This window comes from Dendrobates tinctorius, unplaced genomic scaffold (assembly GCF_039654945.1).
Source record: "Dendrobates tinctorius isolate UK_male_01 unplaced genomic scaffold, ASM3965494v1 ptg000213l, whole genome shotgun sequence".
NCBI classification, from domain to species: domain Eukaryota; kingdom Metazoa; phylum Chordata; class Amphibia; order Anura; family Dendrobatidae; genus Dendrobates; species Dendrobates tinctorius.
In genome coordinates, this window is record NW_027361880.1 from 6,747,747 (window position 1) to 6,772,963 (window position 25,217).

The 25,217-nt window shown below is 47.9% G+C and overlaps 1 protein-coding gene across 1 annotated transcript in view; it reads left to right on the forward strand.

The window, feature by feature from the left end:
- Positions 1 to 25,217, forward strand: part of PES1 (pescadillo ribosomal biogenesis factor 1) — a 63,497-nt gene that overhangs the window by 23,450 nt on the left and 14,830 nt on the right. The window contains exon 12 of the mRNA XM_073554806.1: positions 23,904 to 24,088. Within this exon, the coding sequence (XP_073410907.1) occupies positions 23,904 to 24,088 (185 nt within the window). The remainder of the gene's footprint in view (positions 1 to 23,903; positions 24,089 to 25,217) is intronic.

Sequence of the window (25,217 nt, forward strand, 5' to 3'; positions counted from 1 at the left end):
ATCAGTGGTAGAAAGACCTCTGCGTTGACTGTGTAAATAAAACTATACAGGAGGAAACCCCTGATTTGGTAACCAGCCTTAAGGCGTTAATACAGCATGAGGTGAAAGGTTGCCTAAAGGCAGCTCTTAAAAAGAAGGATAAAAGAGGTCATAGAAGGGATTTTGATTCAGAGGCCTCGCCAGGGCTGAAGGGGCGGGAAAGATCCTTGTCCCCCTCCACCTCCTCTTCCTCTACTCAGTCCTCAGAATCCTCCTCGGACAGCGATATAGGCGGCCGTCGATGTTTCCCAACAGAGGATGTGGAAAAGCTGGTCAAAGCTATTAGTGCTACAATGGGCCTTAAGGAGGAAAAGACTCCTAAATCATTGGAGGATATGATTGGAGGATTGGAGGAAAGGAAAAAATGCACCTTCCCTGTAAATGAGAAAATAAAGGCCCTAATTAACAGGGAATGGAAAAAACCTGAGAGGTCAGGGGGCTTGCCTTCTACATCAAAAAGAAGGTACCCTTTTGAACAAAAGGATTCAGAGACCTGGGAAAAAGTCCCAAAAATTGATGGGGCCGTAGCCAAATCCTCAAAAAATGGATCTCTACCATTAGAGGACTCGGGCATGTTGAAAAACCCTCTTGATAAAAAAAGCAGATGGTTTCCTAAAACATATCTGGGAAGCTTCGGCAGGTGGATTAAAGCCAGCGATAGCTGGTACCTGTACCGCTCGTGCCCTCATGGTCTGGCTACAACAAATACAAGACCAGGTCAGGGATGCAGTTCCTAGGGACGAATTTCTGTCTAATCTGACACTGGTACACGGAGCAGTGGGTTTCCTAGCGGATTCCTCTGCAGATTCCGCAAGGTTGACAGAGCAGCAAGCCTGTCAAATGCAGCAAGACGAGCCCTGTGGCTTAAGAGTGTCCTGGAGATTTACCATCAAAACATAGGTTATGTTCCATTCCATGCAATGGCCAATTCCTCTTCGGAAAAAAACTAGAAGAGATTTTGGAACATGCGGGGGATAGGAAGAAAAGCTTTCCCCAATTTCTGGGAGAACCTAAAAAGCAGCCCTTTCGGAGGAGGAGATTTAACAGGGGTCGTCCCCCGGGAGATAGAAAAAGCTGGGACTTTAAAGAAAGAAGAGGATCGGGCTATATGTTTAAAGGGCCCTCCACTTCCTCCAAAAAATCTCCCCAATGACATCGGGCCAGAGGTAGGGGGAAGGCTTTCTCTCTTCCTTTCCGCCTGGGCAAATATCTCCCCCAGTACATGGGTCCTAAACATAAAGGACGGTTTAAAAATAAAATTAATCCGTCCGCCCAGGCATACCTTCATAATGACACCCAGAAGGAAAACCCAAGAACAATTGCTGGCCCTGGAGACGGAAGTCTTGGGACTAGTGAAAAAACAAGTCCTACAGGAAGTCCCAGTGCAAGAAGAAGGAAGGTGGTTCTACTCCCCCCTCTTCTTAATACAAAAACCAGACGGCTCTTGGAGAACCATTGTCAACCTGAGGAGACTCAATCAGTGGGTAGACAATTGCTCCTTCAAAATGGAGTCAATCAACACGGCCACAAAGATCCTGTTCCAGCATTGCCTCATGGCAGTGATAGACTTAATAGATGCCTACTATCACATCCCAGTTCATCAGGAGTATCAAAAATATTTGAGGGTAGCGCTCTATGTCCAGGGGCAGGTGAAACACTACCAGTACGCAGCCCTTCCGTTTGGCCTGTCTACAGCCCCCAGAGTATTCACCAAAGTGATGGCCGAAGTAATGTCTTTTCTTCATTCCAGGGACATAGTGATCGTCCCATACCTAGACGACTTTCTTGTAATTGGGAGGTCGGAGTCCCACTGCGCACATCAAGTGAAGGAAGTGATAACAATTCTAGTAGGACTAGGATGGATAGTAAACATCCCCAAGTCAAGGATAACCCCAGTAAAAGAGCAATCCTTCCTAGAGTTGATATTGGACTCCGAGCAACAACGCTGCCTCCTACCAGAGAGCAAAGTGACCAAGATAAGAGGCCTATCTCGCACAGCAATTCAAAGACCAAATATGACACTGAGGAACGCAATGTCCCTTTTAGGCTCGTTGACATCATGCATACCCGAAGTAGCATGGGCGCAGTACCACTTAAGGCAACTACAGTGGGAAGTTCTGTCAGCACAGAAACAAAAGGACATTTAGAAGGCAAACTATGTCTCTCAGTGGCTGTAAGAGATTCCCTGCTCTGGTGGACTGTAGAAAAGAATCTAACAGCTGGTGTCCCGTGGCAAAAACCAGTCGAGGACATCATTACAACAGACGTGAGTGCCACAGGATGGGGAGCACACCTGAGATCCCACTCAATACAGGGGACCTGGTCCTCGCTAGAAAAGCATCACGGTTCAAATGTAAAAGAACTATGGGCAGTGGAAAAAGCCGTGAAACATTTCCTTCCTTTACTTCGGGGCCGCCACACCCGAGTCATGACGGACAATCAGGCAGTAGTAGCCTACATCAATCACCAGGGGGGAACGAGATCTCGGGGCCACATGCAAATATCGGCTATACTCTTCCAGCTAGCAGAACAACATCTGTTATCCATCACAGCACTGCACATAAAGGGGGTTGAAAATATACAGGCAGACTTCCTGAGTCGCAGGCACCTAAGACAAGGGGAATGGTCCCTAAACCCCCAAGTCTTCCAACAAATAGTTCAGGCCTGGGGCAAACCAGAAATAGACCTGTTCGCTACTGCACACAACCGTAAGGTCAGGAAGTTCTGCTCACTAAATCCAAGGGAAAACCCCTTCGCAGTAGATGCCCTACAAATACCCTGGAAGTTCATCCTGGCCTATGCATTTCCCCCGATAACAATGATCCCAGTAGTGGTCAGGAAAATCAGGGAGGATCGAGCGAGAATAATTCTTATAGCTCCGTTTTGGCTGAGGAGGCCTTGGTTCTCCCTTCTGAGACTCATGTCGGTGACAGATCCATGGATATTACTGGAGATTCCAGACCTGCTTTCCCAGGGACCAGTGGTCCACTCTCAGGTGAAAGGCTTCCATCTAGCAGCCTGGAATTTGAGAGGGCGCTACTGAGTCGCCAGGGATTCTCTCCAGGGTTAGTCTCCACCATGTTGAAAAGTAGGAAACGTATAACATCCCAAATCTAAGGTAGAACGTGGAAAAAGTTCCTAGACTTCCTGGGGGAACCCTTGGATGTAGCGCCAGTGGGACCTATCCTAGAATTCTTACAGTCGGGGGTGCAACTGGGGTTAGCCACTAACACACTCAAAGTCCAAGTCTCCGCTTTGGGGGCCCTATATAACTGCAACTTAGCAGCCAATAGGTGGGTGTCCCGATTCATAAAGTCCTGTGGCAGGTCAAGGCCGGTCATTATCCCAAAGATACCACCCTGGGACCTCAACCTAGTCTTAGAGGCCTTAACCAAAGATCCCTTTGAACCACTACTAGAGCTGTCACCAAAGCTACTTACACTTAAAACTGTCTTACTGGTAGCCTTAACATCAGCCCGAAGAGTGAGCGACCTACAAGCTCTATCTATATGTCCTCCATATACACAGATCTTGGATGACCGAGTGGTTCTAAGACCAGACCTGGCCTATCTCCCCAAGGTAGTCCAAAGGTTTCATAGGACTCAGGAGATCTCCTTGCCATCTTTCTGTAACAATCCTAGAAACCCTGGGGAGCAAAAGTTCCATACATTAGATGTAAGAAGAGCCATAGTACAATATATGTCAGTAACTAGTCAGTGGAGGAAAGATCAGTCCCTTTTTGTAGCCTTTCAGGGTAGTAGAAAAGGGCACGGGGTAGCTAAGAGTACCATTGCCAGATGGATCAGGGAGGCCATTATGTTATCCTACTCCGCAAGTGGCGCTCTGGTTCCAGAAGGCATCAAGGCTCACTCCACCAGAGCTGTGGCTACCTCCTGGGCAGAGAAGGCTGAGGTATCGATTGAGCAGATTTGTAAAGCCGCTACTTGGTCCTCACCTTCAACCTTTTTTAAGCACTACCGACTTGATCTATCTTCCTCTACTGACCTAACCTATGGTAGAAGGGTGCTTCAAGTGGTGGTCCCTCCCTAAAGTGTCTTGTTCTACAAAAGTGTCTCATGTGTGCCTCTCATGCTCTGTAAACCAACTGAAGCGAGGAAGAGGTACCGCCCCTTTTATCTTCAGTAGGCTTCCTGTCCTGACTGGGCGGATCCCCTCTCTCATGTGTGCCGTCATGGGCTCCGGAAAAACCGGCTACCGGTAAGTAACCCTGGTGTTTTTGTTTTACAACTTCTTACAAAATAATTTGTATTTTAAACAAATTAAAAAAAAAAAAATTTGTATTTTTGGATTTGTGTTACTGTAATACAAACACATACCATATCTTTATCAATGCCTATATTCAGCAGAATTAACGTTTATCAAATAGGAATAAAAAGCGATTAAAGTTATGTACCACAAATAGCACCAATAAAAATTTCAGCTTATCCCACACAAAAAAGCCCCTACTTAGATCTATCATCTGTCAATGGCAAAATTTTAGTTTTACAGGCTATTTGCACACAGGTTTCTCTATCGCTTCATTGAGGGACACAGAAACCATGGGTGTATGCTGCTGCCACTAGGAGGCTGACACTATGTACAGAAAAAGGTTAGCTCCTCCTCCACCGACCGGCACTAATTTCCTCAGTTTAGCTTAGTGTCAGTAGGAGCTGGACACGGGTCTTTCATTAGACCAATATCTACCTTGTTTTCTTTTCAGGTTTTCGGAGGGATACAGAGTGATTGGTCACATCTGTAGTCCCACAAAGAGACTATGAGTACGGCGTGTACTGCCACCCCGTATCCTCATAGCTCTCCATGGCAGGACCAAGAGCCCCGAGCACGGATGCGTGTCAGGCGATCCAGCTGGTCCTCGCCCCCCCGTCTCCCACCCACTCGCCCACCAGAGCCTGTCGATCTGGAAGAGACGCGGACATCCTTCTTCCCTTCATGATAAAGGTACCATCTTCCTCCACAGGTTTTTGCCCATGCTTAGAAGACAGGATCAGGTAGAGGGTAAGTATGGGACCCCCTGCGTGACATTTCCCCCAGGTATCACGGCTACACCCAGCAGCCCCTTCCTCTCTCTGCCCCCCCTCCCATGATCCCCGGCTGCACTTATCTCATTTCATCTTAGCAGCCAGGCTGCAGGCATGGATCCATTGAGGAGCGGTCGCCGCGGCACTGCAGCGTTGTCTCCGCACCGCCCCGCGCTTCCCGGCGGCTGCCGCTTTTACTCCAGGCCCCGGCTTCAATTTGGTCCTTGCTCGGCATCACAGCCACGCCCCCCGCCTTCTTCCTTAGGCGGGCTTCTCTCCCGCCCGTTCTAAGCCCACTCACCGCTCTCTCCCTCGGTGTCTGCGCTCCGGAGGCGGCGCTCAGCCTCCTAGCCTGCCTATTGGCAGCGGGCGGCACCATCTTCGGTCTTACTGCGGTTAGCCCCGCCCTCCTTCTCCCTGTCTCAACGAAGCGCGCGCTTTTCTATCCAGCTCTTCTCGTGCTGCCGTCATTTTGTCAGCCGGACTCCGTCTCCTCTATCTGTGGCCCTGCAGGACCAGACGAGCTGTGCAGCAGCGCTTGCCGGAAGCATCTACAGGACACCGGACCGTGAGTAGCTCTGCGCTGCAGACTGACACTCTCCTCTGCCTCCTGTCCCCCAACCTTCAGGCACTCCCTCAGTGACTGATCCCTCATTATGTCTAACTCTAAGCCTGATCGTGCTCGTCCCCCTTCTTCCTCCACTTGCACTTTAGTCAAGTTCTTTGCATGTTCTTCTTGCAAACGCAAACTTCCCTCAGGTCAGTCCACTCCCCTCTGCCTTGACTGCAGCAATTCCATTCAGCCCACCGCCCAGGAGCCCCCTATTGCTCCACGTGAGAGTGAATCCCCCATTCCTGACTGGGCTTCTTCTCTATCTCAAATCAGTGGCGGATCTCACCAGGGTGTCTCAGTCCCTAGTGGCCGTTCTTGATAAGTTGCCCCTGGACACTTCTGCAGGACCCAGCAGGTCACAAGAGGCTCCATCTGAGCCAGCCAGCATGAGCAACAAAAGACCCAGGCAGGATCTCCAGCCGGAATCTTCCCTCGCCCCATCTCACCACATAGTCCTTCCTAGCAGTCTCCTTCCCGTGCCTCCTCACCCGAGTCAGGCGAAGCATTCTCAGATGCGCCATCCGAAGAGATTTTAGACCTCGATTCGGACCATGCCGCAGACATGAAGGTTACGGTACAGAACCTCATTGCAGCGATTAACCACACTTTCGAGATCACAGACTCCCCTTCGAAACCCTCAGATCAGGAGATTTTGTTCAGACGGGCAGAAGCGCCTTCCAGAGTCTTCGCTTCTCACTCTGAGTTTGTCAAGCCCCTCACCAGGGAAAGAGAAAATCCGACCAGGCGCTTTCAAAGAGGGAAGCGTCTCGGCGTGCTGTATCCATTTTCTCAAGAGCTCACCGACAACTGGTCGGCTTCCCCCTCTGTAGACGCTCCTGTGTCCAGACTATCTAACAACACGGTCCTTCTGATTTCAGGTGTGGCATCTCTGAAGGATTCTAACGACAGGATCATAGAATCCTTAGCAAAGTCAGCATTCGAAGCGGCTGCGACGGTGCTAAGCCCGGCCTTTGCTTCCACTTGGGTAGCAAAGGCCACAGCTACTTGGGCGGAGGAACTCCGCCAAGGCATTCTAGATGGAGCCCAACCAGAGTGACTGGCTGAGCTAGCCAACCAGATCTCCCATGCAGGTGAATATTTGGTCTCTGCCTCCTTAAATGCCGCCTCTTGCGCAGCTCAAGTGTCCAGCAACGTAGTTGCAATCCGGCGTACAATTTGCCTCAAGGCTTGGCAGGCGGATTTGTCATCAAAAAAGTCCCTTACCAATCTGCCTTTTCAGGGAGCAGATCCCAGCTGGACCAGATTATTAAAGACGCCACTGGGGGCACAAGCTCTCTTCTCCCTCAGTCCAAGCCTCGTAGACCCACTCCAAGGAATCAGTTTCGGCCCTTTCAGTCTTTCCGCCGCGTTGCGACGGCAGAACCTTTTTCCAAACAACAAAGGCCGCAAGCACGCCAGGATAGGAAAAAGGTCTCCTTTAGGCCCACTCCCTCCTGGCGATCTCACTCCTCCCAGGGCAGATCCTCCAGGTCCAGAACTGGACGGTCCACATCGGCATGACTATCAACAAAGTCCCGTGGCGCCTTCCCAACTGGGCGGCGACTCCTTTTCTTCAGCGACGTCTGGCTTGCCTCGGTGGAAGAAGCTTGGGTCAGGGAAGTTGTATCCTCAGGATACAAGATAGAGTTCGTTTCTCGGCACCGGGATCGCTTCTTCGAGTCCCGACCTCCAAAAGACCCCACCTTAGTTCTGGGTTTCTTTGCATCCATCGCCTCTCTTCTCAGATCCAGGGGTGATTGTGCCCGTTCCCGAAACAGAACGATTCACAGGGTTTTACTCAAACCTGTTTGTAGTGCCGAAAAAAGGCGGCACGGTTCGGCCCATTCTGGACCTCAAACTACTGAACAAAAGGGTCCGCCTGCGACATTTCAGGATGGAGTCCCTTCGTTCAGTAATCGCTTCCATGGAGACGCAGGAATTCATGTGTTCAGTAGACATTCAAGATGCCTATCTGCATGTCCCCATCTTTCCCGGGTGTCAGAAATTCCTGCGTTTCGCTATTCATCAGGACCACTACCAGTTTGTCGCCCTGCCGTTCGGTCTCGCCACAGCACCCAGATTGTTTGCAAAGATCATGGCGGCGTTGATGGCCCTGTTGAGGATCAGGGGTCTCGTCCTCTTTCCGTACCTCGACGACATTCTGATCAAATCTCCATCTTTTCACCAGACTCTCCAAAGTCTTACCATCGTGCTCGACACCCTGTCCAGGTTCGGGTGGCTCGTAAACAAACGGAAGTCCTGCCTTGTTCCGACTCAACGTCTTGTGTTTCGAGGCTTATTGTTCGACACCCATCGATCAAGGGTCTTTCTCCCAGAAGAGAAGATAATCTCTCTGCGGCGAGATGTACGATCGTTGCAGAGCCCACAGTATCCATCTTTCTGGTCTGCCATGAAAGTCTTGGGAAAGATGGTGGCGACGGCCGAAGCGATTCCCTTTGCTCAATTTCATTCAAGACCGCTTCAACAGGCCATCCTGTCTCGGTGGAACAGGTCTGTTCTTTCCCTGGATCGTCCAATTCGCCTCTCGTCCCGGGTCAAACAGTCCCTCAATTGGTGGCTGACGTCACCTCTCATTTCCCTAGGCCGGTCATTCCTTCCGATTCACTGGCAGATTGTGACAATGGACGCCAGCCTTCTCGGCTGGGGGGCAGTGTTTCGCAATCAGACTGTTAAGGGTCGGTGTTCGACTAAAAAGACAACTCTGCCGATCAACGTCCTCGAGATACGGGCGATTTTTCTGTCTCTCAATTCACTGGAAAGGCTTCTCAGGGGTCTGCCGATCCGGATTCAGACAGACAATGTCACAGCGGTGGCATATGTAAACCACCAAGGGGGGACACGGAGTTCCTCGGCTCTAGCGGAAGTGTCCAAGATTCTCTACTGGGCAGAGGTATCAGTCCCAGCGATATCCGCAGTGCACATGGACAACTGGGCCGCCGAATTTCTCAGCCGCGAGGGTCTCGTGACGGGAGAGTGGTCCTTACATCCAGACGTCTTTCATCAACTTTGCCGTCGTTGGGCGACTCCGGACGTAGACCTACTGGCGTCTTGCCTGAACAGGAAGGTCCCACAGTTCTTATCCAGGGCCCGAGATCCTCTCGCAGTGGGCGCCAATGTTCTGACCATTCCCTGGTCTCAGTTCAAGCTCCCCTATCTATTTCCTTTCTCTTCTTCCCAAGCGGTTGAAGAAAATCAAGGCGGAAGGGGTACCAGTCATCCTCATTGCTCCGGACTGGCCCAGAAGGTCTTGGTTCGCGGACATCGTCAACCTTCTCGCGGACGCCCCCTGGAAGCTTCCAGACAGAGCAGATCTGCTATCTCAGGGTCCAATCTACCACCCCAATTCTCTGCCGCTCAATTTAACGGCGTGGCTGTTGAGACCGCGGTTCTGAAACGGTCAGGTTTTTCAGATCGGGTTATTCACACCATGATCCGGGCTAGAAAGCCATCGTCTTCCAGAATTTATTATCGTACGTGGAAGGCCTATTTCACTTGGTGAGAGGCCAATGACATTCTGCCCATGTCCTTTTCACTCCCTTCTATCCTGGCGTTCCTCCAGGCAGGCCTAGATGCGGGACTTGCCCTCAGCTCTTTAAAGGGTCAAGTCTTGGCGCTTTCCATTCTTTTCCAGAAGACGTTGTCCTCCCGTCCGCAGGTCAAGACCTTTCTTAAGGGAGTGGCTCATGCGGCACCTCCGTACCGCGCTCCCGTGGATCCATGGGATTTCAATCTGGTCCTGGGGGCTCTTCAAGGTTCACCCTTTGAACCTCTCAGAGAAGTTTCCCTTTCCCTTCTCTCCTGGAAAGTAGCTTTTCTGGTGGCCATCACCTCCATCCGCAGTGTGTCGGAATTGGCGGCCCTTTCTTGTCGCCCCCCTTTCTTGGTGCTCCACCAGGATAAGGTGGTCCTGCGGCCCCTGCCTTCCTTCCTCCTAAGGTGGTGTCCACTTTCCACCTATATGAGGACATTGTTCGCCCGTCCTTTTGTCCTGGTCCAATCCACCCGCTTGAGCGCTCCTTGAACAAGCTAGACCTGGTCAGGGCAATGAAGGTCTACCTGGCTAGGACGACTCCCTTGCGGAGGACAGACTCACTTTTCATCATTTCAGATGGTGCGCGGAAAGGTCAGCCGGCCTCCAAGGCTACTATTGCTCGCTGGATCAGATCGGCGATTTTGGAAGCCTACCGGGTCAAGCATCGAATGCCCCCTCCTGGAATTAGAGCTCACTCTACCCGGGCAGTGGGTGCCTCCTGGGCGGTGCGCCACAGAGCTTCCGCGCTGCAGCTTTGCAAAGCTGCAGCCTGGTCTTCGATCCACACGTTTGCCAAATTTTACAAGGTCCACACCTACGCTTTGGCGGACGGATCTTGCAGGCGGCGGTGGTGAGTTCTCAGACCTAATGGAAGTTTGCTTCTCCCTCCCCAGGGACTGCTTTGGGACGTCCCATGGTTTCTGTGTCCCCCAATGAAGCGATAGATAAAACAGGATTTTTGGGTTGCTTACCGTAAAATCTGTTTCTCAGAGCCTTCATTGGTGGACACAGCACCGTCCCATGTTTTGCAACGCCTGTTCTTTTGTTGTTGGTTACAGTTGAGTTGTCTATTCTGTTTTTACTCTATGTTGTTACTTCTCCTACTGCTTTCTCACTAAGTGAGGAAATTAGTGCCGGTCGGTGGGGTGTATACTGCGGAGGAGGAGCTAACCTTTTTCTGTACATAGTGTCAGCCTCCTAGTGGCAGCAGCATACACCCATGGTTTCTGTGTCCCCCAATGAAGGCTCCGAGAAACAGATTTTACGGTAAGTAACCCAAAAATCCTGTTTTTCTGCTGAGGTTTTGGAGCAAAAGCTTAGCGGTAACTCAGTTTTTGTGGAGTTTTGCATATTCGAGAAGGATTTGGAGAGTTCCTGCTCAGTTTCGGCAGAAAAACATTGTGTGCACTTAGCCCAAAATGCATGATTGAGCAATGTCAATCTTAATAAAATCTAGGTTCCCAAAGCCAAATAGACCCCATTTCTGAGCACTGCAGTGTGTCCAACCCAAACCACCCTTGGAGTCTACATGTATGGCATTACTGCAGAGAGGAGAACCCACTTAACCCCTTCATGACCAAGCCTATTTTGACCTTAATGACCAGGCCATTTTTTGCAATTCTGACCAGTGTCCCTTTATGAGGTAATAACTCTGGAACGCTTCAACGCATCCTAGCGATTCTGAGATTGTTTTTTTCATGACATATTGGGCTTCATGTTAGTGGTAAATTTAGGTCGATAATTTTTGCTTTTTGAATTTTTATTCTGTTAAACCAGAGAATTATGTGACACAAAATAGTTACTAAATACCATTTCCCACATGTCTACTTTACATCAGCACAATTTTGGAAACAAAAATTTTTTGTTAGGAAGTTATAAGGGTTAAAAGTTGACCAGCGATTTCTCATTTTTACAACAAAATTTACAAAACCATATTTTTTTTTTTAGGGACCACCTCACATTTGAAGTCACTTTGAGGGGTCTATATGGCAGAAAATAACCAAAAGTGACACCATTCTAAAAACTGCACCCCTCAAGCTGCTCAAAACTACATTCAAGAAGATTATTAACCCTTCAGGTGTTTCACAGGAACTAAAGCAACGTGGAAGGAAAAAAGAAGGATTTTTGGAACTCACCGTAAAATCTCTTTCTTGGAGCCTTCATTGGGGGACACAGGTAACCATGGGTGTATGCTGCTGTCGCTAGGAGGCTGACACTATGCAAATAAAGTAAAAACTGGCTCCTCCTCCGTAGCATACACCCACTGACAGGCAGGAAGTACCTCAGTTAAGTGTTAAAGCAGTAGGAGAAGCAACCAACAAAGTCCACATATGTACCGGCTCAACAACCAAGTCACGTATGCCCCAAGCAAGTACAAATAAATAGGGAGGGTGCTGTGTCCCCCAATGAAGGCTCCAAGAAAGAGATTTTACGGTGAGTACCAAAAATCCTTCTTTCTCTATCGCTTCATTGGGGGACACAGGTAACCATGGGATGTCCTAAAGCAGTCCCCAAGGGTGGGAACGGAAGGAATGCAGAGAAAAAAAGGACTGAGGCCGACTGGTGCGTAACCGCCGCCTGTAGCACCTTTCCTTCCTAGACCTTCATCGGACTAGACATAAGTATGAACTTTGTAAGACTTTGCCATAACGTGCAAATATGACTTGGTCGCGGCCCTGCAGCCTCTAAAGCCGAGGCCTAGCAAGAAACTGCCCCAGGATTTATCCAGAGTATGGACCGGAGAGGGGCAAGAAGGACATAGAGAAGAAAGGACAGTGTCTGCACTAATGTGGAATGAAAAAGAAACGGAGGATGGCAGGATAATGCTGCCAACTCAGAACTCCCCTGATATCTCCTCTTGTAGCCAATAAGGCTAATGGAACCAAATAGTCGTACTAACGCCACCTGAATCAGATCTTCAGAAACTGTCGTAGAAACTTGGGGATGCAGGTTTTCTCGCCCAAAGCATGGCCAGAATGACCTGATGGGAAGAACTCCAGTCCCTTTCAGAAGTAGGCTTCAAGGCCATGGCGTTAAACTTAAACGGCTGTGAAAACTGTGGCGGAAGAGGGGCCTTGCGGAAGAATATCCGGACGGTCTGGAAAGCCCCAGGAGGCGTCCATGGGCATGTACGCCGACAGCCATCGGATCCTGGAACCTGGTAACGTACCGGGGAACCTTTTGGTTCGTTTGAGAAGTCATTAGGTGGGCATCCGGAATGCCCTACCTGGGACAAATTTAGCCGAAGATGGCGGTGTTGAGAGACTACTCGCCTGACGCTAACCCCCAATGATACAAAAAAATTGGCTTCCTAGTAGTCTACCCCTGGAAAGTGGACGGCTGATATGGCGGGGACATGGTCGTCTGCCCAACGCAGGATCATTGCTACCTCTACCCTGATCCGTGAGTTGTGAGTTCCACCTTGGTGGCTTATGTTCCAAAGACATACAGATAGGGAATTTAGATTGTGAGGCTCATCGGGGACAGCGATGATGTGTGCAAACTGTAAAGCGCTGCGGAATATGGGAATATGCCAGCGCCATACAAAAATAAATACTATTATTATTACTACTATGTAAGCCACAGCTGTGACAAAGTCCGACTGACTGCGGACTGGCTTGCCTGCGAGGAGAGACTGCCAGCGGAGGAGGGCAAGAAGAATTGCCTTGATCTCCAAGAGACAGATGGGGAGGAGGGTCTCATGAACATTCCAACTACCTTGCGCTGCGAGAATGAGGAAGCCCGCTCCCCAATCCTGAAGACTGGCATTAATGTTGAAGATCTGCCAACAGAGCGAGAGAAATGACCTCCTGTGCAGGGCAGAGACTGACAGTGTCCACGAAGAGAGGGACTGCTTCGCATTGAGAGGTAAAAGCACTGGCCGATCCAGGGAACAGTCCAGGGAAACAATTCTCTTGTCTCAGGTAGACCGGAGGGCCAATTGAAGAGGGCGGGTGTGAAGCTGGGCATAAGACACCGTTTCTATGACCGCCGCCATTACCTCTGTGAAGACCGTGGTAGCGGATGCCAGGCTGAACTGGAGTGCCGTGAACTGGTAATGATGGTCCTGTATCGCAAAACCGAAGGAACCTTAGGCAGGGACGAGACGGCTTGGAGATCCCATGAGAGGGTTGAATTGGCGGGAGGGAAAAAATGTCTTCCAGGGGCAAAGAAAATTCCATCTTTTAGCCGGGTGTAACGATCACCCTGACCCAGGCATCGTCGACCGCCGACAATAAAGTCTCCGAAAAAGAAGAAACCTGCCTTCCACCCTGGAAAGAAACCCAGGTAGGGGTGACCCATCATTAGAGGAGAATCTGTGATAGGGGGATCCGGAGAACTTAGAGACGGGTCCTTGGCCTCCAGTGAGGAATAGCTTGAAGGAAGGTTTCCTTCTTTCCCTTTGTGCAGGAGAACGGTCCTGCTGGACGGAACCGCCAGAGGAAAGGCAGAGAGGTGCTTTCACCTCTGGTGGCGTCAGAAGGGATCTGGACCAGCTTGGTCCAAAAGAGCTAGATCTGCTAGCTCCTTTGTAGGAACCGCCACCATAATCCCCCGGCGAAGAATCTTGGCCCAGGGCGATATGGCTTTCAGCACTCAAGAAGAGGCGAAATTAGGTCAGAGAGAAGTGCTTGACGCCTCTAAGACAGATACAGCTAAGGCCACAATCTGTCTGTCCATAGCATCCTTGAGAGACGCTGTATCAGGGCTGGACAGAACAGTTTGAGAGGCTAAGCGTGAAAAAGGCAGATCCACCTTAGTGGGATCGAACCAAATGCTGACAAGGTCTAAACTAAAAAGGTCAAGAACGTCGAGACGTTTTCGTCCCGGGAAGCGTTTGCCGAGAAGTTCCCAGTGCCTAGAGGTGGTAGACTCAAACTCTTTGGGAAAAAATGCTGGAGGGACGTCTCACCGCCTGAATAAAAAGGAGATGTCCTGAGCAGCCGCATGCTCCACTTTTACTTCGAGAGTTTGAACAATAGCCGAAATAAGGCTATCTACCAAGTCCTGCATCCTAGAAGTCTGATCCACCTCCGAGTCAGACTCTGACTGAAAAGATACGTCCGACCCGACGTCCGCCTCCGAGGAGGGGAAAGGGTTGAGAGAGGCATTCTGGATGCCGCAGAGGGGCCCGGTGAACTGGATGAGGAGCTAGACAGTCCACTTCCTAATTCCTTCTCCTGATCTGTCCCTGTGAAGGGCGTGGTCGGGTGCATGCGAATCACCATGGGAGGTGTTCGGGGCACTGGTGGCGGCAGACAGATGCAGCATACGTTCCAGGACCTGTACCAGGGAATGTGAATTCTCTAGTCAGGTCCGAGACTGACTGAGACCTGGCAACAGCCCACTCCGGAGGGAAGGGAAGTGCTTTCATCCCGAAAATTGAATCTACTGTCCGGCTGGAGACTGGCTGGGACATAACATGGCAACAGCCCACTCCGGAAGGAGGGGAGTGCCGTCCTCCAGGCAGATGCCGAGGGACCTGGTCTCGCTTCCCTTGTTCCATACCAGATATGTCCTTGTGGACATCGCAGACAGGTGCGTAGGAAACACTATAAAAGGTATCGGAGAACTGGTGGCAGTAGACGCAAAAGGCGCTCCGGGACCTGGGTCGTGGACTATGAAACCTCTGTCAGGTCGGGTAATGACTGAGACATGGCAGCAGGCCACTCCGGAGGGAGGCGAGTGCTCTCGACCTGGATGTTAGGTGACTGCTATGGGGCAGACACGGTGGAAAAGCTGCAGTACGGGCAAAAAGAATGCAGACTGGTCAGAAGGCTACTGCTGTTATACAGATGATGGCCAAAGGGAGAGACGAAGACTACTGCCGGGGATAGATAAGCCCCCTATGAGGTAGAAAAAAGGCAACCAGCCTGGGCTGGTCCTACCTGAACCTGAGATGGCGCTGTTGCTGCTCAGGCTGCAGTGTCTCCCAGATCCGGTGCCGGATAGAGATGGATGCCTGTTGATCCCGCTGTGAGATGCACAAATCTTCGTCCGCTGCTACAGACAGAGACACACTGCCTGCTGTGCCCTCTGGGTCCTGCGGCAGATGGTGACAGACAGTGCACAAATCCACAGATAGTGCATGATGCCAAACTTGCAGGCCTTGAGACGCTATACTGGGGTCGAGTGTCGGGTGACAGGGAGAGAGGTCTAGAGAGGCCCACTCACTGACTAAAGAAAATGAGGCCATCCATCGGGAGGGGGCGTGGCTAAGCACAAAGTGCACACCGATTGGCCTGGTAATGCTCAGGGCGCGCACTGATTGGCCGAGGGACACTGACTGGCTAGAGGCTGGCAAGAGAGCGTGGCTACGTGGCCAGGAGAGAAGGCCCAAAGCCGGAGCTCAATTAGCAGAAAGAACCAGATAGGCCGGCGCCATCTCAGGCTAATGTGCCAGCCGGCGAAAAACCAAAGAAAAGAGCCCCTCCTAATGGCTGACACAGCGGGGCGCCAGTAGTGACCGGGCCTGCCATGGAGAGACAGGCACAACGCCATGCTGCGGAGCGGTGGGCGTGATCCGGCCGGAGCTGTGCTGGGAGGCGTGTCCTGGACGTAGCCAGGATTATCTGACCCAGCGCCGCCTCCCCTCGGGCGCGAAAGATGAAGCTGCAGCCTGATAGGCTGACATGCGGAGGAGGCGGGTGCTAACTGCAAACAGCCCAATCGCCGGCGCCGGGGATGACGAGCAGAAGAAGGGGGGTGCCCGGCGGTGGAAACGAGCGAGATAATAGGATGGCACGCCAAGGGGCGTGTCCTGCAGAGAAGATGGCTAGGGAAACTAAACATGCCAAGCGGGGGGCGTGCCTGGTCAATAAAGGCGGCTGATAGGAGACATGCCGGAGAGGGGGGCGTGCTCCTGACTTAAAATGGCCAAAGGGAAGAAGAAGAGCCTGCAAAATGCCGGGGCCGCGCGCTATGAGAAAAAAGGCGCAAAAATTTAACCTGTGGACCAGAAGCTGTCTACAGCGGGGACCTTTACACTGGTAAATGGGGGAGCTGCTTCCGGAGGAAGCTGCTGTGGGGGGGGCTCGCTGGCTTACCACCTGCTTGAATCCGGCTCCTCTTGATAGATGATAGATGAGGATTGCATCAGGAACCCTCGGAAGTGAGAGGGTCCTGGAAATAAAGATCCTCTTTCCCGCACCGTCTCCGGACGGTGCAGAAGACTGTAACGACCCTTTATTAAAAAGGGGGGAGGCCACCACCGGTGACCGCCGTCTTCCTCTCAGCCCTCTCCGCCGAGGAGAGGGGTGAGGAGGGGATAAGGCAAGGACTGGCCACCGAGAGTCACCCTGAACCACCCCAAAAGGGGGACAGGGGACAAGTCCTGCCAGTGGGTCCGAGAGTGGGCGATGCTGGTGACACCACACTGCTCTCTCGGTCGCTTAAATGTGGGAAAACAGGGTGAGCTATCTGCACCCTGTTACCCGACGAGCTGTATCTGAAAAACAAAGGTAAAAGAATTAATAAGTTCACACAGAAGCCTGTGGAAAAAAAAAACTGCGGATATGGTGTTAGATCCAGGTCCACCTCCTACAGACACTAAGCTTAAACTGAGGTACTTCCTGCCTCTCAGTGGGTGTATGCTACGGAGGAGGAGACAGTTTTTACTTTATTTGCATAGTGTCAGCCTCCTAGCGACAACAGCATACATTCATGGTTACCTGTGTCCCCTAATGAAGCGATAGAGAAATGGACATTTTAATTTTTCCAACGAAAATTTTCTTTTAGCATCAATTGTTTCATTTTCACATGGGCAACAGGATAAAATGGATCCTAAAATTTGTTGTGCAATCTCTCCTGAGTACACCGATACCTCATATGTGGTCATAAACCACTGTTTCGGTGCACGGTAGGGCTCAGAAGGGAAGGAGCGCCATTTGACTTTTTGAATGGAAAATATGCTGGAATATTTAGCGGTTGCCATGTCGTGTTTGGAGAGCCCCTGTGTGCCTAAACATTGGAGCTCCCCCACAAATGACCCCATTTTGGAAACTAGACTCCTTAGGAACTTATCTAGATGCATAGTGAGCACTTTGAACCCCCAAGTGCTTCACAAAAGTTTATAACGCAGAGCCGTGAAAATAAATATTTTTTCCCTCAAAAAATTATTTTTAGTGTGCAATTTTTTATTTTCACAAGGGTACCAGGAGAAATTGGACCACAAAAGTTGTTGTCCAGTTTGTCCTGAGTACGCTGGTACCCCATATATTGGGGGGAACCATTGTTTGGGCACACGTAAGGGCTCGGAATGGAAGTAGTGACGTTTTGAAATGCAGACTTTGATGAAAAGGTCTGCGGTCGTCGTTACGTTTGCAGAGCCCCTGATGTGCCTAAACAGTAGAAACCCCCCACAAGTGACCCCATTTTGGAAACAATACCTACTTTGAACCCCCAAGTGCTTCACAGAAGTTTATAACGCAGAGACGTGAAAATAAAAAAATCATTTTTTTTTTCACAAAAATAATTTTTTAGCCCCCAATTTTTTGTTTTCCCAAGGGTAACAGGAGAAATTAGACCCCCAAAGTTGTTGTGCAATTTTTCCTGAGTACGCTGATACCCCATATGTTGGAGTAAACCACTGTTTGGGCACACGTAGGGGCTTGGAAGGGAGGGAGCACCATTTGACTTTTTGAACGCAAAATTGGCTAGAACCAATGGTTGCACCATGTCACGTTTGGAGACCCCCTGATGTGCCTAAACAGTGGAAAGCTCTCAATTCTAACTCCATAACCACAACCCTAACACCAACACATCCCTAATCCCAACCCTAACCCAATACACCCCTAACCACAACCCTAACCCCAACACATCCCTAACCCTAATTCCAACCCTAACCCTAATTCCAACCCTAACCCTAATTCCACTCTAACCCTAATTCTAACCCTAACCCTATTTTCATTCTAGTTTGATCACTGTGAGAGTTTATCACATTGATCAAAATGAATTAATGGAATCCGCAGCCGGCGGGCGCACTGCGCATTCGCACGCCATTTTCCAAGATGGTGGCGCCCATGGTTAAGGACGGCGGGAGCCAGAGCGGGACATTGGAGGTACCGGGGGGGGTGAGGGGGGGGTCGGGAGGTGGAGGGAGCGGAGAGAAGGGGGAGGGGAGCAGATGATGACGGCGGCAATGGTCGGTATCTGGGGCCGATCTGGCCCGTGAGTCGGGGGGGGGGGGGGGGTCGGATCACGGTCTCTAGCCACGTCCGATGCTACTGCAGCATCGGCCATGGCTGGATTGTAATATTTCATCAATCGCTCTGATGGGCAGTTTCACTTTTTAACAGCCAATCCTAGCGATCGTAGCCACGTGGGGGTGAAGCCACGCCCCCCTGTGGTGAAGTACAAAGCCCCCTGTATCTGCGGGTCAGGTGACCTTTCAGTGACCCCGGTCACCCGACCTGCAAGGGGGCTTTAAAGTCATGACGCCACATAGGCGTCACTGGTTGGATTGGCACCGACTTTCATGACGCCTATGTGGCGTCATTGGTCGTGAAGGGGTTAAAGGAGTTCTTCAGGATCTAATCATTGATGACCTAATGGTTGGTTTGGTAAGCAATGAGATACTCGCCGATCAGCTGAAAATTGCTCCAGCAGCAACAAGAACTAAAGGGAATCTGTCATTAGGATCAACCTTCCTAAGCCATCTATATAGGAATGTAGGTCATATGAAGTCAAATAAAATGATTTATTTTCTTATATGTAAATGAGCAGTTAAGTCTGTGTGACCAAGATGAGTTTCTGATGAGTTTTTTTTATGCTGCACATTTAAGAAAAAAATTCAAGTATCCCATTTTACTTAGTGGATACAGAAAATCGGCAACATCAAAAACTCACCAAAGGTCATCGTAGCAACATGGCCTAACATCCTAACAAAATAAAAGGGTGTTTCAAAAATGATGCGGATGTAAAGTAGACATGCAAGAAATGTCTTACTATTTTTGTCTGGAATGACGACCTATAAGGACATAAATTTGAAGACTGAAAATGCAATATCTTCTACATTTTTCAAAATTTGATACTTTCATAAATAAATGCAAATTTTACCAACCTAAATTTACCACTATCATAACGTATAAAGGTACCAAAAAAAACAGTTTCCGAATCATGTAAATTAACACATCGGGTTGGGGGGTGGGAAAGGGGTTTTTTCAGGAAGGTCAAAGCAGGCTTCTGTGGGAAGGGAGTAAATATTAATGGATCACTAGGGTAGACAAATATCACAGCATTCTTCCATAACGTCTCTGCCACTGACAGACGTATACAGGTACCATAGGACCCCATTATAAAAAAAAAAAAATGTATAGTATACTGCACGGTGTACTATATATATATTTTTTTTTACTCCTGCACAGGTAACCTCTTACCTACAATTGACGTAATATTCCGTCCATGTGACCCTGGACCTAATTACCATGGACGGAATATTACGTCACCGTGATCAGCGACGCCCACGTGGTGAGCGCCGCTGATCGCGGCCGGGTGTCAGCTGATTATCACAGCTGACACCCGACACGTTAACCCCTTGCACACCGCGATCAAACACGATCGAGGTGTACCGGGGGTTAAAGGGAAGCATCGGCAGGGAGGGGGCTCCCTCCTTGCTTCCCTGAGCCCCCCACGGCAGCGCAATGTGCAGCGCTGCTGCGGGGGACTCCTTTCCTGCAGGTCCCCGGATCCAATATGGCGACGGGGACCTCCGGGGGCCTGCAGGAAGCTGACCTCCGGGGGCCTGCAGGAAGCTGGCTTCCTCAGTGCCTGCAAAGCGCAGGCATGAGGAAGCCTGTGCAGTGCCTGTGACAGATCGCTGATCTGTCACAGTGATCTGTGATGTGACAGATCAGCGATCTGTCACAGGACAGTTATGTCCCCCCTGGGACATTGTAATAAAGTAAAAAAAAATAAATAATAAAAGTGTAAAAATTAAAAAAAATCGCTAAATAAATTAAAAAAATAAAAATAAATAAATATTCCCCAATAAATGCATTTTTTGGAAATAAAAAAAAAACACAATAAAAGTACACATATTTGGTATCGCCGCGTCCGTAACGACCCGCCCTATAAAACAGGGCTGTGGAGTCGGTAAGCCAAACCTCCGACTCCGACTCCTCAATTTCCCTTACACCGACTCCAACTCCGACTCCAACTCCACGACTCCGACTCCCACACATATTGCTTATATTTAAGTGAAAAATGTATTGTAGTACAATGTGAACCTCAGACATTTAATCATTTTTATGATCCAATAATCAAGATATTTAGATAGAACAGAATATATATTGGTGTACTACCCGGTTTTCATTCTTTTTGGTACAGATACGATATGGATAGACAGATATGGATAAATGGATAGATAGAGCAGATTTCTAATCTGCTTTTGATATTGAAAACATTATCTATGAGCTCAAAAACCTTTCAGGTGATGCGGTTTTTTAAAAAGATGATCAGCTTTTGCAGCTGAAAAACGTATCCTCAAAAAACACAGGAAAAACGCTGTGTGTGAATGTAGCCTTAGATCAGGAATAGAACAGCCATTTATAGGACATTTCATAACTTTCCCAAACTCCTATGAAAAAATATTCAGCACATCCTGCATTGAATTACTGTACCCAATTTATTATATATTTTAGGAGTCAGTCCATTTTATACCGACTCCGACTCCACCAAAATGAGCACCGACTCCGACTCCACGACTCCGACTCCGACTCCACAGCCCTGCTATAAAACTGTCCCAATAGTTAACCCCTTAAGCGAACCCCTTAAAAAATAAAAATAAAAAACGAAGCAAAAAATAATGATTTATTATCATACCGCCGAACAAAAAGTGCAATAACGCGCGATCAAAAAGACGCATATAAATATCCATGGTACCGCTGAAAACGTCATCTTGTCCCGCAAAAAACGAGCCGCCACACAGCATCATCAGCGAAAAAATAAAAAAGTTATAGCTCGCAGAATAAAGTGATGCAAAAATAATTATTTTTTATATAAAATTGTTTTCATTGCATAAAAGCGCCAAAACATAAAAAAATGACCTAAATGAGGTATCGCTGTAACTGTACTGACCCGAAGAATAAAACCGCCTTATAAATTTTACCGCACCCGGAACGGCGTAAACGCACCACCCAAAAGAAATTCATGAAACGCTGTTTTTTGTAAATTCTGCGTCCCAAAAAACGAAATTAAAAGCGATCAAAAAATGTCACATGCCCGAACATGATACCAATAAAAGCGTCAACTCGTCCCGCAAAAAATAAGACCTCACATGACTCGGTGGGTCAAAATATGGAAAAATTATAGCTCTCAATATGTGGTGATGCAAAAACTATTTTTTACAATAAAAAGCGTCTTTTAGCGTGCGACAGCTGCCAAATATAAAAACCCGCCATAAATAGTAAATCAAACCCCCCGTTATCACCCCCTTAGTTAGGGAAAAATAATAAAATTAAAAAAATGTATTTATTTCCATTTTCCCGCTAGGGTTAGGGCTAGGGTTAGGGTTAGAATTGGGGGTTTCCACTATTTGCACACATCAGGTGCTCTCCAAACGCAACATGGCGTCTGATCTCAATTCCAGCCAATTCTGCGTTGAAAAAGTCCAATGGTGCTCCTTCCCTTCCAAGCTCTGCCATGCACCCAAACAGTGTTTTACCCCCTCATGTGGGGTATCAGCCTACTCAGGACAATTTGCAAAACAACTTTTGGGGTCCTATTTCTCCTGTTGCCCTTAGGAAAATAAAAATTTGGGGGCAAAAATATCATTTTTGTGGAAAAAAAATATTTTTTTATTTTCACGCCTGGGCGTTATAAACTTCTGTGAAGCACTTGGGGGTTCAAAGTTCTCACCACACATCTAGATAAGTTCCTTAAGGGGTCTAGTTTCCAAAATGGTGTCATTTGTGGGGGGTTTCCACTGTTTTGGTACATCAGGGGTTTTCCAATCACGACATGATGTCCGATCTCAATTCCAGCCAAAAACGTCAAATGGCGCTGCTTCCCTTCCGAGCTCTGCCATGTGCCCAAATAGTGGTTTACCCCCACATGTGGGGTATCAGCGTACTCAGGACAAATTGCACAATAACTTTTAGGGTCCTGTTACCCTTGGGAAAATAAAAATTGGGGTGAAAAGATTTTTGTGGAAAAAATATGATTTTTTTAATTGTACCGCTGTACGTTATAAACTTCTGTAAAGCCCTTGTGGGTTCAAAGTTCTCACCTCATATCTAGATAAGTTCCTTGGGGGGTCTAGTTTCCAAAATGGGGTCACTTGTAGGGGGTTTCCACTGTTTAGGTACATCAGGGACTCTCCAAACGTGACATGGCGTCCGATCTGAATTCCAGCCAATTTTGCATTGAAAAAGTCAAACGGCGCTCATTCCATTCTGAGCTCTGCCATGCGCCGAAACAGTCGTTTCCCCCCCCCCCACATATCAGGTATCAGCGTACTCAGGACAAATTGCACAATAACTTTTGCAGTCCAATTTCTCCTGTTACCCTTGGTAAAATAAAAAAAATTGAACCAGAAGTATTTTTTTTGTGAAAAAAGTTAGATGTTCATTTTTTTTTAAATATGCAAAAAAATTCCTGTGATGCACCTAAAGGGTTAATAAACTTCTTGAATGTGGTTTTGAGCACCTTAAGGGGTGCAGTTTTTAGAATGGTGTCACTTTTGGGTATTTTCTATCATATAGACCCCTCAAAGTGGTTTCAAATGTGATGTGGTCCTAAAAATAAAATGGTGTTGTAAAAATGAGAAATCGCTGGTCAACTTTTAACCCTTATAACTTCCTAACAAAAAAAATTTTGGTTCCAAAATTGTGCTGATGTAAAGTAAACATGTGGGAAATGTTAGTTATCAAGTTTTTTGTGTGCCGTATCTCTGTGATTTAAGGGCATAAAAATTCAAAGTTGGAAAATTTTCGCCAAATTTCCGCTTTTTTCACAAATACACGTAAGTTATATGAATGAAATTTTACCACTAACATGAAGTACAATATGTCACGAGAAAACAATGTCAGAACCACCGGGATCCATGGAAGCGTTTCAGAGTTATTACCTCATAAAGGGACAGTGGTCAGAATTGTAAAAATTGTCCCGGGAGTTAACGTGCAAACCACCCTTGGTAGTGAAGGGGTTAAATAACCAATATGCCTCGCATACCAGATAGATGGAGACCAAAAAAAACACACTTTTGACCTCCACTTGGTGAATGGGAATCTACAGAAACTTTAAGGTATACACAGGGAGCCTTTTCTGGCACGTATGTTCAGCTAAAGGCTCAAGCTGACTGAGCACTCTAAAAATGTTGGACTTGTAACTTTTTGCAGCAACAGACTTTCCAGTTCCCCTGCTTCTTACTCTAAAAAAGTAATAATGGCGGCCTAGGAAAATAAGCCTATGGTTAGGTGCAGTATTCCATTCACAATAGAATAGCACTGTGGTATATATCTTCACTTAAGGTAAAACACCTGTTATGATGCAAGGTAAATCAAACAAGTACTTGGCTTGTGCGCTTGCCAGATGGGAACATGTTCTAGTTATCGTAATTTTTTTTCTTAAGGTGTTTTTTTGTTTTTTTTTAACTTTTGGAAATTGTGACTGTTTTACATGAAACGTAGGATAAGTAAAATATTTATTCTTTGATCTACAGATATTACATACAGCCACAATGGGTGTTTGATTGTGTGAACGCCCATTTGCTCCTTCCTGTTGAAGATTACTTTCCAGGTGTGCTGCTGCCTCCACATCTTTCACCATTTGTTGAGGAGAAGGAAGGAGACTATGTTCCTCCAGAGAAACAGCGACTGCTAGCCTTGCAGAGAGGAGAGAGAATTGGTAATTTACTAGTTCTTTAGAAAGGGTTAACTTCCTAATTAATAGTTGATATCTTTTTGGTCAGAGCAGAGATCATTGAGGAGTTTCCTTAGTGCCACAATGGATGTCATATTTGCCCACTCTTTTAAATAGGTGCCATTAAATACCATATTTTCCCCTACATTGGGCTGCTGCAGAAATGTACCGCTGCCCCAGCTTTCTCCTGGTGGTTAGCGATTGTTCTGCTGGGACTTCTGGTGATTGCCAGAAATGTATTCTTTTAGCAAGAAGCAGTTGTCTGAATGAGAGAACTACTTTAGCCTTTGGTGCCTAAAGAGCAGCATCAGGTAATTTGAAAATATCTGTGTGAGGCTAGAGTTGTTACACATTACTTCTGCCTGTACAGGAAGCCTTTATGAAAAAACAAATGCAATTTATTCAATTTTTTTCATTTTGAAATCCCCGAATTGTTAAATTGGCTCAACAACAAAATGTTTCTTGATGGGGATATTCTAACCTCAAAAGTTATGTTAATTGATCACTTGGGGTCCCACCACTGCATAGCCCCGTCTAAATGGAGCGGAAGTTATGCACCTTTCCATTGTCTATTGCACTTCTGGATATAATCAAGCCCTGCAGGGTTGCACACGCTTGACCTATGTTGCATCCAGACTAGGTTTTGCAGAGCTCCGTTCTTGGGTTGTTTGGAGGTCCCAGAGGTCTGACGTTCATTGATCAGTGAGTTTATACAATATTGGGGATTACTTTTAATTTTATGAAAATCCATGTAAAGATTTTCTTGAATTGAAATTCATTGACTTTAAATATCTGTTTGAATATCCGTACAGGAAAGATGTATATCTTTGTACCGTGTTAGCCAGTAGATAGAAAAATATTTAGAATTGCGAGTCCTCAGTGGTTGATACCTTTTAATGGCTAACTGATAAGATGGTAACACATTGCAAGCTTTCGAGACTACTCAGGTCTCTTCATCAGGCATAGACTAATACAAAATCTGAAGAATCACATATTTATACACAACACAGCACAGAAAAAATGCAATAGATAAGACAAGTGACACGAAGCAGAACTATCATTGTGGGAGAGGGAGAAACATAAATATTGGGCCAGTTCATAGATAAGGAATCTG